The 12,693-nt window shown below is 36.1% G+C and overlaps 1 protein-coding gene across 1 annotated transcript; it reads right to left on the reverse strand.

The window, feature by feature from the left end:
* Positions 1-1,567: 1,567 nt before the first annotated feature.
* LOC113287412 (aladin-like) lies at positions 1,568-8,983 on the reverse strand. The gene is made up of 14 exons (XM_026536160.1): positions 8,820-8,983; positions 8,505-8,698; positions 8,113-8,227; positions 7,900-7,999; positions 7,593-7,772; positions 7,319-7,377; positions 6,793-6,880; positions 6,605-6,680; positions 5,715-5,814; positions 5,122-5,173; positions 3,521-3,658; positions 3,333-3,420; positions 2,155-2,222; positions 1,568-1,797 (listed from the first exon to the last, which is right to left on the reverse strand). The coding sequence occupies exons 1-13, from the start codon at positions 8,875-8,877 to the stop codon at positions 2,175-2,177; spliced, it is 1,296 nt and encodes a 431-aa protein (XP_026391945.1). The 5' UTR covers positions 8,878-8,983; the 3' UTR covers positions 1,568-1,797; positions 2,155-2,174.
* Between the last annotated feature and the right edge of the window lie 3,710 nt (positions 8,984-12,693).

The following is a 12,693-nucleotide window of genomic DNA, read 5'->3' on the forward strand; positions in this document are numbered from 1 at the left end:
CATACTCCAGTTGGGTTAATAAATTTCATGCCAAAAAAAAATCTAACGAGGTATCCCATTTTGGGCCAATAATTGTATATTTTGTGGGTTTCATACTAATATTCTGGCTTGAGCTCATCAATTATGCACTTTTTCAGGAAACCTGTTTTGAGGCATACTTATTTTTTTCGAGGCATACTGAATAATGCCAAAATAAGGTCACTAAATAGAAAACATCATCACCCCTTATCTACCATTTCTGATAATGGCATAACTACCCTCATTCAATTAGTGTTAATGATTATGATTAGTTTTAATAATAATAATTAATCAGGATTGTTAATGATTGACTAAGTTAAGTTGTTAGTTAGTTTGAAAAAAAAATCTGATTTTTAAGCAAGAGTGGGTTTTTGAGAGAGGAAGAAGAAGTGAAAAAAAATAGGGTTTCTGAGATTTGGGGATTTGAAGCCAAATCCAGAGGACGAATACATTAATAAAGAACCTTCTGCTAATAATATAAAGGTACACTCGTATACGACGTCTAATCTCTCTTTTTTAGCTCAAAAAAATGAAATTTTCCAAACTTCTTCGGTGTTCAATACTTGGTTCGGTTGAAATATAAGAGCCGAACTTCTCAAGGGAAGAACAGTTCGGCTTGTTTGATATAAGTTTCGGCTAATAATTCAAAGTTCGCCTAAAGTATATACTAAGTTCGGCTTTAAAGAACATAGTTCGGCCAATAACTAAAAAAGTTTGAGACACACAGTGTGATGTTCGGCTTAAAACCTATACAAGTTAAATCAGCCGAACTATATTGCATTAAACTCCGCCAAGCTTACCTGTTCGGCTGAAAACCTCAAGCAGTCGAATGTGTCGAACTTCGTTGAACCCTAGTTCGGTTGAAAATTGAATTACTAATTCCAGCCGAACTGATCCTCCACATAGCAAAAAAAGTAAGAAAATGCCTAAGTTCGTTTGTTCTTGTCGCAAACTTTTGGGCCGAACCAACTTTTGATAATCAAAGAAATCCTATTCTATCGACCAAACTAAGCAATAATTGTCAAAATCTAGATGGATTTTTGTGAAATACCTTCTAATATACATTATTGGGGGTTTATGGAGGGGGTTCGGCTGCTGAAAATGGAAAAAGAAAAAGAAAGAAGGAAGAAAGAATATGAAATATGTTGACTGATTCTAGGTTTTGATTAGTTTCAATTTAAAGTCTTAATTTAATTAAATGTATTTCTATAATTTAATTTATTTTAGTTTAAGTTCTTAACTAAATTGAAGGATATTAAGTAATTTTATGTAATTAAAACGTAACCTAGTAATTTTGGTATGCTTAGACACCCCTTATAAAGATACCCTAGATGGCATCATCATTTAGTATGCCTCGAAAATATTGAGTATGCCTCAAAACAGGTTTCTTTATCAGATACATCTCTGTGATTGAGGGTTTTAAACATAGATAGAGCCATAGAGGCCACTTTTGTATTTGCAAAACACAATGCCATGCAGGTGATTAGCCTGTATGGTTAGCTTTTTATGTTACTATCCAATTCCGATGAGAAGTAAAAGAACTCACAAATTTCAAGTAGAAAACTTAACATAAATTTAAAAGTGCAATTTGTATAACACCCAACTGGATGAAATGGAGTAATGGACTGCCAGTACGATGGGACAAATAACACCCATGATATTCAAAATATGCTATTTGTAATAATTCAACAAAATGCTAAAAACAGTTGGTTAGTTATTAAGGAAGCATCGAACAGATCACAACTTCATATATCCTCACTCCAACAGACTAATTAGAGCCTGCAAGAGATAAAGCAACAAACATAAACTCTCAAAACGAATCAGGATGAAACGTAATTTTATCCAAGCAAGCGAGCACAGATTTTAAATGAAAATAGAACTTTCTTTACAGTTCACTTCGTCGTGACTCGTCATACTCACAATCTTGAGGAATAAAATATGAAGAGCAATGGTAGGTTTGTCAATGTGAATGGAAAGCTCTCAGTTTTCATCTCAGTGAAATAGATGGTATTTAGGGATTTAACTTGGGCATCTTCAAGATATTCTCTTTCAGATAGAGTTCAACAAAATAAAGGAATTCCTTGCTTGGCAAAATTTCTTAATCTCGGCTTAGGACTTATAGGTGGCAGTGGGTACCTTGACTAAGGAAGTAAATGCTACCGAAATATAAGGGGGTAAGTACAGCACCAACCACTGCTCCAGCACTGCATTGAAAATGAAAAAAAAATAGACATAACGTGAGTTAGCAAACATAAATGCTTCTTACGACTTCACTTGTATCAAGTTGAGAAAAGTGAGGCAACTCCCAAGTGTGAGGGAGTCTAGTGCAGTGATGTGTGTGCTTCTGTTGAGTGAGAGGTGAGGTGTTTGTGAAAATGAGTGTGCAACAGTATTTTGCTTTGAGGGCAACAAAACTATCTTTTCAAAGCAAAAAATGTCCAAATTTCAACTCATGTCATAACTTAGTGGTGCCATGCTTGCTGAACCAACACCAGCAACATGATCAATTATCTAGAAGCATACAGGTAGCAGCTGTTCACAATTATACAATTATGTAGAAGAAAATGGAAAACAGGCATACTAATTCTATTCTCAGTAGTCGGTTACTTGATCATATTGGTGACAGTGTTAAAGATCTTGAACCGGTCAATTAAAAAGAAAAATCACCGAAAGTTGCATCCAATGAAAAAAACAATAAACATTATCCAGCATTGAAAGAAAAGCAAAGGTGGAAAAATTAAAATCAAAATAGGTGACTCAAAAACTGAGCTTCCATGCAACCATGCAAGAGAACTGAGATGTAGACAATATCTAGCTAGTTATTAATCTTCTTAGGATGACATACATCAATTACTAATCAGAAGTATAATTTTCAAATGATTTCAGTTGCCAGTTGCAATGGTGAATGTAGACCCACCAACTATTCATATTGTAACTAACGGGGATGAACATTTTCCCTTCATTCTTAATTATGCCAACCCGAGCAGCAGACTATTACAACGCAAAACCATTTATGCCATATAGGAAAAGTTACATAAGACTGCGGCTTTAAACTAACAAACCTAGTGGTCCAAACTAGAGCTAATTATGTCTATTTCCAAAACAAATAAACATTAAATAATATGAATATATAACATACAGAAAACACAGTAAATTACCGGAAGATAAAAATAAAATGACAATGATAAGAATAAGAATAAGAAAAAGAATACAATTGTAAGCCTAAAGGGTTGCCAGTGAGTAAGCAATGAAAATTTATGATATATGATAAAAGAAAAAAAAAACGAGTGGCATATAAGAGTGAAAAGTCTAACCACGGAAAGCAAAGGCCCTTGTTTGAGCTTGTCATGAAATGAAAAGGCAAGCGGTTTCGGACTCTCTCCAGGCCCTCTAATAAACCCACTGGAACAAGAGAGCACAATAGATCAGAATATGCCACGAGCATAAACTAATAAATAAAGCAATCCCTATTCAAGAAAATTCAATAAAGAGAGAAACTAACATTAGTGATGCAGTAATGAGAGGACTCCTTCTAACATCGTAGATCGCTATTAGACCATGATACTTCTCGTCTCCACCTTTATATGACACAGCCAATCGCTCTCCAGAAGCATCCCATGATATCTTCCCAATGCCTTTGCTGCTTCATAAAAAAGAACGAGTTAACTAATACTAGCATATCATGACCATTTTCTAATACTAATTGGCACATATTGCACAAGTTAAGTACACCGAATTTTTAATGAACTATTAAGTCATGTATGCATATATCAAATCAAGAGATGCTTATACTGTTTTACACAATGTAGCACGGATGTGAAAGACAGACATGGCAATTCCTATCTTCCCATAGGCCTATATTTGGTCCGCAAAGAAAAACCTTACCAGTATTAAACTTTTAAAACTCATCAATCTGAAATAAAGTTTCACAACAAAATGAATGGTTCAGAGTTCTTTTACTTGTGATCCAACTTGATTGTTCAGAGAACGTTGCTGAATCTATGTCAATGACGATCACGTACTAACTTCTACAAACTTGAATGGTGCATAAAAGACAGAGTGTGACCCTTAGGACAGGATATCAGACACCAAATCCAGTGGGGCAAATTCCTTTCAATAAGTATATGCAGTCCAAATTCTAAGACTTTGTGATCCATCACCAACATGCTCGTAATATTGTCCTCAAGAGTAATAGGGGTGCAATCTTATACCCGTAAACTCAGTGAAAAGGCTTATAAACCTCAGTTATAAGAAGAAAAATAGTAATGAAGAATGTGCCGATCAATTAATTTATAGTTTAATAGGACCAAAATTAGCTGGCATATCAGTCCCTTCACACTTGAAGTAAGTTTTTAAGTGATAACCTCCTTTGTTGTAGCTATAAGCTTTGTGATTATGGTGAAACATCCTCCAAGCGCCTAAGCCAATGGACAGAGTCCTTGGCCTTTTACAGCACGGGAGGAAAGTGCAAGAAATAAAGCTCTAGAGACCGAGCTTTTATTTTAACTCCATCCTACCTTTACCATTCAAGATTATAAAATGTGGTTATGTGGTGAGAGGTGAAGCAGTGCCTCGAGGCGTATGCCTCAACTCTAAACATGTATAAATGGTTCAACTATTCTAAAACAGTAAAACTTAATTTAAGAATTTTGATATTCGATCATGTTAATGTTAGAGAACGACTTGGAAACATGAATATCTGACCAGCAACAACTTGGGTTTTATAATCACAAAATTCAAAACATTTTAGTGGTTGTGTACACTAAAGAAAATTACAAGGTGATTTCAAATACACACATCTTAGAGGAACTTCTATGACTTTCCCAAAGAATTAGGCTAAGTGGCATATCCCTTTTAGGGGCAGAGAAATGCATAAGAAGCAAGGTGTAATTTGGTCTACCTTGACCTCTTTTAAAAACCACGCTTCCTTTGATAGTGTAGTACTAAAGTTCACTGATTCATCACTTTCCAGTTCCATTGCATATTATTTATAGAGATAACCACATTCAATCAAATCTTTGGATTGACTATAGGAGAAGTCAAAAGAAAAATTAAAAGATACAAGGCAACTGCACGTAAACATAATAGTTAAAGTAGCTTTACCTGTTTGTCAAAGACACCACTTCTGGCAACTCAACAGGTAGTAAGTGTGCATCTGCAAAAATCAAGTCACAAGAAAAGTTAAAGACACTGCACCAGACAACACTGAGGATTAAGAATAAACAACTTAAAAAGTCCTACTGAACCACGGGAGATTCAGAGGACTTCTGAAATGTTGAATAAAAAAGAACACCACTAAAGAAGCTACACCGTAGAATGCATGAAGATACCCATGATGTTGAAGTAACTAGTGACCAACATGCAGTAAGAAAGAACTACAAGACTGATGCACAAAATCACATGTTAGTCTCGGTCAGAAGGATATGATTAAGTTGAAAGTCCAAGTGAAAAAAAAAAAGGAAGCAAATAAGTCGTACGATCAGCTAGGAAGGAACTAAGCTGAAGCAGACACCAATTTGTACAAATTAGAAAGAGAGTAAACTATGACAAAAATACTATTTTATGAACCTGAAAAGCAATGGAATATTTGATTGTTTCAATCACTACATTCCATGACCTAATTTGTACTAATATTATGCTCATATGTTAACTCACAGTTTCATGGCGAATATACAAAGGAAGGCAAGAAGTTGTACCCAATGACGGAGGCCTCGATGCAAAGTGAATAGAACCCAATGCTACTGATTCTGAGAAAGCAAGTAATATCATATGGCCATCAGGATCCCATGTTGCACCCTGATAATTCAAGAACTTTGATAAGCAAACTAGCGATATAAACCATCTTTGCTGAATCAGGGATTATATATGTGTAAGATATAAATCACTAACTTTGAGATGCATCAAGGGTTCAATTGTTCAAGAGATCATAGTCGCAGGTCAAATAACATAAAGCTAGATACCTAAAAAAAGTGAAAGATATAAACTAACCCATCAAGGTTTAATAGTTTGAGGGCTAATTAAAGTGAAAACCATCAGCGAGATCATAATCAAACGGGGACTAGGAAGCATACCCTTAATAAATTGAATCAGTTACAGTGATAATGCTGGGCCAAACGATGTCCCTTCAGTAGTTAAAAACATGTCATCGTAATAATTAACTCAAATACACCAGGGTTCAATATGCTTATACGTAGGTTTACATTTGAGAACAAGAAAGACTTCATTCAATTTGTGGTTGCTACAACGAATCATCTTACAGGAGCCTCCCAAATTTCTTAATTTTGATAGATGTACTGAATAAATAGAGTGTGGAAAAAGAAAATATGAGTAACTCAAGTAGTTATAAACATTAAACAATCTTTTTATGAAGCCACGTGGTAATACGTTTCCAAGCACTGAGACAAAACCAATTTCCTAGGTTGCAGAGTGAATGCCTTAAACTTCTTGATTATTGGTATATTTAAAATATCAATGCTTTCTTGATTGAGTCAATATAAAACATATCTTGAAGAAAATAATTATCAATTTATTAAACAGGAGTAAAGAAGCGTATCTAGGAAAGCCTAAAACTATCATCTGCAGTTACCGTGACAAATCCACCAGTGGAAGACCAAGTTTCTGACGTCCATGTGTTTGTTTCCCAAAGATAAAATGTTCCATCACTGAAAAAGTACATGACCGACAGCAATATGTAGTGTCTAACGCAAAACAAGATAAAATAAATACTCGATAGTTACTGCAATGAACGGTTGTCTGATTTGCAAGGGAACATACAATTTTGCAGTGAAAAAGTAATCTCCCATTGGTGACCACTTTAGCAACGATATACCCCCTAGTCCCCGTCGAATAGGAGTTCCCAAACCTAGGAGATCAAAAGAATCATTAGAAACATCACAAATATGAGAATATAAATCAAGCCACCAAATGAGTCATCGTATTTGCTTTTATTAGAATTAATTTATGCAGTAAGCTATGATCCCAGCTTTCGATGGCACTAGTCATTAATCCTTACAAGATAATAAGGTTGCTAAACTCTGGCCCATTAGCACCTGAAATCCAAATACTACAACTTTCAAAACTGACAAAAGAAGGACTTGCACGATTGAAGTGTAGCCAGCGGTCTTACCCATATAGGATTATAACATGCACGGTAAAGTTTAACGTTACACAATATACAAGGTGCTAGTTGTTTTTACTCAAAACGCAAAAGTTTTGACACAAAAACAACAAGTTAAAAGAGAAGATCCAAATAATTAATCATTTTATAAACTGAAACTCGCGGAGAAGGAATCCTTAATACCTTGGGCAACATCCCATACGGTGAATGATGAGCTCTCAAGTGATGCCGATGCCAGATATGTGAGAAAATGTCAAGGATCTCTTAAATTATCAAATGCACAATGTAAATGTGAAAAGAAAAAAAAAAGAAAAATCTCCTAGTCTAACTAAGAGAACAAAAAATGGTATTGCAGTTAAAACAAACATTCATTTTGCATTCATATTCAGATATTGCAATATAAACATGAGAATATGAGATCCTAATTGCACATAAAAATGGAGATTAGAATGGATATCTTCCATCAGGACTCCAAGATAGGGCACTGATTTGTTCATTATTAGGGCAGCGAAGAAAATCAACCATAGTCCATCTAACTCCTGATGCTCTTGAGAGAGTCCCAGCAAAAGATGCAATTCCAGATCTCACACAGGCTACACTGCCTGGGTAAGAAGCAGACCAAATGCAAATTCCATTCCTGAAAGTGAAAACCCAACTCAGATAAAGAAAGAAATCAAGACTTGTGTAGCACTATTATTCTATAAAGACATTTGAGGCAACGGAAGGTACACTTATTAGGAACTTGAGAGTATCATCCTACTTACTTGCACGCTACTGCGAGGGTTTTCCCCCCATTTGGCCTCCAATCAAGAACTCTGATGTCTTTCTGGGACTCATTGGTTAAAATATATGGATCCTTACCATCTAGTGGGAAAAAAAATGTTTTATTCAGATGAAATTTTACAAGAAAAGTATGTGGCGATTCAAACAAAAAAGTATCAAGTGAAAAAAGAAGCTTAAGAATAACATATGCTGACCAGAATCCTCATAATCGCATACAGTAACTTGATTGCTCCCGGAAATAAATGCCAGAAGATTTTTATGCTGGTGCCAACTTACTCCTTGGAGATCAATTTCTCCCAGCAATTTCACCTAGAAAGGCATGATTGTCAGTAGGAAACTTCCATTCTTAATGAGATTAACTTAAAGCATTATGTGAATGAACTAATAATTCGACAACACAAAAGAAGAATATTGAAAGTGGATGGCCTAAATTCTGAGAGTGTACCAAACAATGATCAAGCTGAAACGGCAGACACAAGTACTTCAAGTCATTTCAAGATCAATACTATTTTGATCAATCAGTAGGCGTCATCTAAGAAGTGCTTTCCAAAATTCAAGAACTATATTTAAAGAGAGAGAAACTTACATCAGTGGGCGGGAAAATGATTTTGGTAAGCAAAGACAACGGGTCTTTCTTAGCTCTATTATCTTCGTCATTATTAGCTTGCTCAATATTGGGCAAGAGATTATCAGGTTCGAACTGGATGGGATTAAATACTACTCCCAGAACTTTCCCATATGTGTCCTTCGCTCCTTCTTCTGAAATTTTTTCAGCAGTAACTGTATCGAAAATATTAAAATGAGAACAATGTTTTATGAAACCCTAATATTCTTGAAGATGAATATGAATTAAAAAGATTTTAAAAGGAAAAACGTGATTTATATTTCTAAAACTTCTTACTCAAATCTCGGTTGATTTCACAAATCGTTACAGATCCGGGAGGAGGAAACGAGGGCATTTCTTTTGATAAGATGGAGACTGATGAAGTAGCTTTCGATTCTTAGCTTTCGGTTTTTATTTTCCGAAGAACTGTTAACCCTCCAACTCTGTTATGCTTCTAATTTTATGGTGCTGCGGAATCGAGTCGAGTCGAGGCGACTGGAGGCACCGAATCACTGGAAGCCTGGAATCAGTTCTTGAGCAGTGCAATGCACGGGCAGGTCGTATGATTCATGTTAAAATTAGTATAATTACGTTTCAGCGGAGACTCGAATTGTTGACCTCCTATTTGAGAGTCAGACTCCTGGTCAACTGGTGTTGTTCAGTAAGACTTGTAGGCGAGTTTGGTATTGTTATGAATTTTATTATAAAAGCGCTTTTCTGTTGTGATGTGTTGTGCGTTGTTGTGTTGTGCTGTAAAACTAAAGTAGTTAGACGTTTGGTAAACTGTAATATATAAAGTGTTGTGGAACTAATAAACTGTAAATTCTGTTTGGTAAATTATCATGTTGAAATGTTTATGATGTGCTAATAACGAAAATAGCACATGGTTTAAAAGTTATTTTTAAATAACATCTAATAATAATAAAAGAGTATTTTGTTATTCTTAATATTATTTAAATAAATATGAAAAATAATAATCCTTATTCATATTTTAATCATTTAATTTTTTAATTTTAAATTTTATCTTTAAATATTATTATTATTTTATAACAAAAATAAACAAAATTTGATTAGTGAATCTATATTATAAAAAGAAGTGTTGTTGGTCTATCCGGATATATCCGACCATCGATTTCGTCATCCTAAGGTTCGGATCGACAGTTGGGCTGGAGATATTTTCGTGCGTCGGATGCCCTGGGTTTCTTGATATTGTTACGGTCCCGTAAATATTGTTACACTAAGTCTGTACGGAACGTTTCCTCATATATCTCGGTTTCCGTATATATAGCTTTATCCTAATTCTAATACCATGAAGATGTATTAAATACTTTAGAAATCTGTTCATAGAGAAATAATACGAAAAATCTTAGAATCATAGAATGGGAAGAATCAGGTCGTAAAAATCAGACAAGAAGGTTGGGTTTTGGTTGCCATTGTTCCCTGCTGCTGATACAACAATGGTCGCTTCTCTAGTCATGGGTGTGAAGGTAACAATATTTGAAATAATGGTTTGAAACTGTGAATATTTGGGAAATATCTTGTGCAAGTAGCTGGATCGAGAGGGCAAGGGAACGAATGAGTTGATGTTAGGATCCAACACCGAATTTTGTGTCCCAACAGTTGTTGTTGCTGCTAAATTGGTGATGAAAGATGGTGCTGGTGGGTGCTTGCTAAGGGTTTAGTTTTGAATTCAGAAGTCAGGAAGAGCTTACTGCCATTAACTCAAGTTGTTAACATTGAGCGGTGAGTGGATTAGGCAATATGGGTTTGTGTTTGTTAGGGTTCTAAACCAAAACAATTGTTAAGAACACAAACTAGATAGAACCCTAAAGATAAAATCCTTTTTTTTATGGGGATTAGCCACCTCTGTTGTTTAAGAAACAATAAAAGAACGGAGTTTTGTATTGAAATGAATGGTTGAAACCGTAGAACAAACTATGGATATATAGTGAACATAACTTGAACACTAAGCAAATACTAAATAAGGAAACGTTTGGTGTTGGTGTCCCAAAACCCCCCACCCCTTGAGACACAACTTGTCCTCAAGTTGGATTATAAGACTAAGGTAAAATATATCTAACCAAAAAACAGAATCGGTTTCCTAATATTCTCAGCCCCTTGAAATGCAACTTGTCCCCAAGTTGATGGTCATAATTTATTACGAAAACATCATCCGACTCTGCAATTGATAACCAAGGTGGCTTCCATAACCTTGGTAAGCTTGATTCATAAAAAGGAATAATTAATCCAGTTAAGTCGCTTAGCTGGTCATTGTCATTCTTACAAAAAGCTCGGCATCCAGCAGCAATAAAGGAATTCGTTTTAGTATCTATACTTGCAGCAGAGACGACAATTGCCAGATTTTTAGCTCCCATATTTCACTGAGCACATTTCCCTTTAGCTACTCTTGCATATATACACGACAATTGCCTGATTTTGCTTACTCTTGAATAGAGCTGGCAAACAAGCCAAAACCCGCGGGTTTATCCGGCCCGGCCCGTAAAAAATTCGCACCCGGCTCGGCTGGTGTCTAAACAAGCCGGGTTAGGGTTGGAGAAATGCCAGCTTGTGGGAAAACGGGCTAACCCGTCCCGGCCCGCAAAACCGCGGGTACAACCCGTAAATCCGTGTGTATCAATATAATATAGGGTCTGCATTTTAGGTTCTTCTAATGAAACATGCCAGATACTCTAAAAACTTGACTACAAAACTGAAATCTAGTAAACTGACGGAAGTTAACAAGATAAGTTAGTACACATCTGTACTAACCAACACAATGAAAATACACATTAGATATGCATGCCACTCCTTCTGGTAATTAAGTTTGGTAGAGAAACAAAGTTCTCCTCATGATGGTGCAGCTGATATTTGGAGTGATAAATATCATCACCGCCAGAATTAAGCTTGTGCCGCAGTTCTTTCATGTTAGGTAGAAAGACAACATCCTCTTGAGACGGTACAAGCTGAAGTTTTTCAGAACACTTAAACAGTTCTGAAAAATCAAAAATTAAATAATAATAGTTCCAGATTATAAACTTAACCTGTAATAGACTACGACCTTCCTGGAGCTATCATGCCGTGAACTTGGTAACCAAAATTGGACGATACTGGAGTACCAGGCTAGCACCAGCTAAGATCCCTGTTGGAACCAGGTTGCGAATAATTGGGATCCCACTCCTTGTATGACTGCAGCAGCAACCATTATAAGATATTGTTGATGCGCTAGCATAGCAAGTTGCTGCTGATGAGGGGAAATGGTAACAAGTCGGGTAACCCGTAAGCCCGCAGGTTTTACCCGCTACGGGTGCGGGTTGATGAAATGACGATCCGTGAAGAATATCAACCCGCAAGCTTGGACCCGTGTTAACCCGAACCCGTGTAATCCGTAACAAGCCAGCCCCGGCCCGCCCGTTTGCCAGCTCTACTTTTGAACCACCAAATGATGTAGCCTCGATGTTACCACCAAATAATACTGGGACGGAGCTATGTGCATTTTAGGGGTGGCCCCCGTCCCCCCTATTTTTTGTTAATTTAGTAAAGACTCCTTGATGTTCTTATTATTTTGAAGAATAATCCTTTAATAAGCCCCTCTAAATCATGTTTTTTGTATGTTAGCCCCCTTAGGAAAAAATTCTGACTCCGTCCCTGAAATAATATATCCTTGATATTACCATGATGACAACTGTTATCATCAGTGGCATTGGAGCCATGAATAGTGTTTAAAATATCATTAGGCAAACAAGTTGCTATTATTGCAGAATTGCCATGTTATAGGCGTGCTTAACCATCTTTAATCCACTTAAAACACCACTGGCAGCATGTTTAGCTGCACATACACGGACAATTTCATCTTTACTAGTGCTGATACTTTCTGGTGTATCTGCATTAAGTGGAGGCTGTGGAGCTTCTTTCTTATCCCCAAGATTCAATAAAGACCCAAAAGAATCATTATTATTTCTACTACCTCCATTAGTCAGAGCCATACCACTTTGAGCACCAATTTTTCTCCTCTTTCGTAATGAGTCTGATAAATTACTAATTGAATAAACAATACTCTTACTGTAGTTATTCTGAACCGGAGCGGTATTTTTCAACGGAACAGTACTTTTGTGACCACTTTGTCCTACCGCAGATCCAAGAAGATCTCCAAAGAGATTAGGATTGTTTTCTG

This window comes from Papaver somniferum, chromosome 6, assembly GCF_003573695.1.
Source record: "Papaver somniferum cultivar HN1 chromosome 6, ASM357369v1, whole genome shotgun sequence".
Taxonomy (NCBI): domain Eukaryota; kingdom Viridiplantae; phylum Streptophyta; class Magnoliopsida; order Ranunculales; family Papaveraceae; genus Papaver; species Papaver somniferum.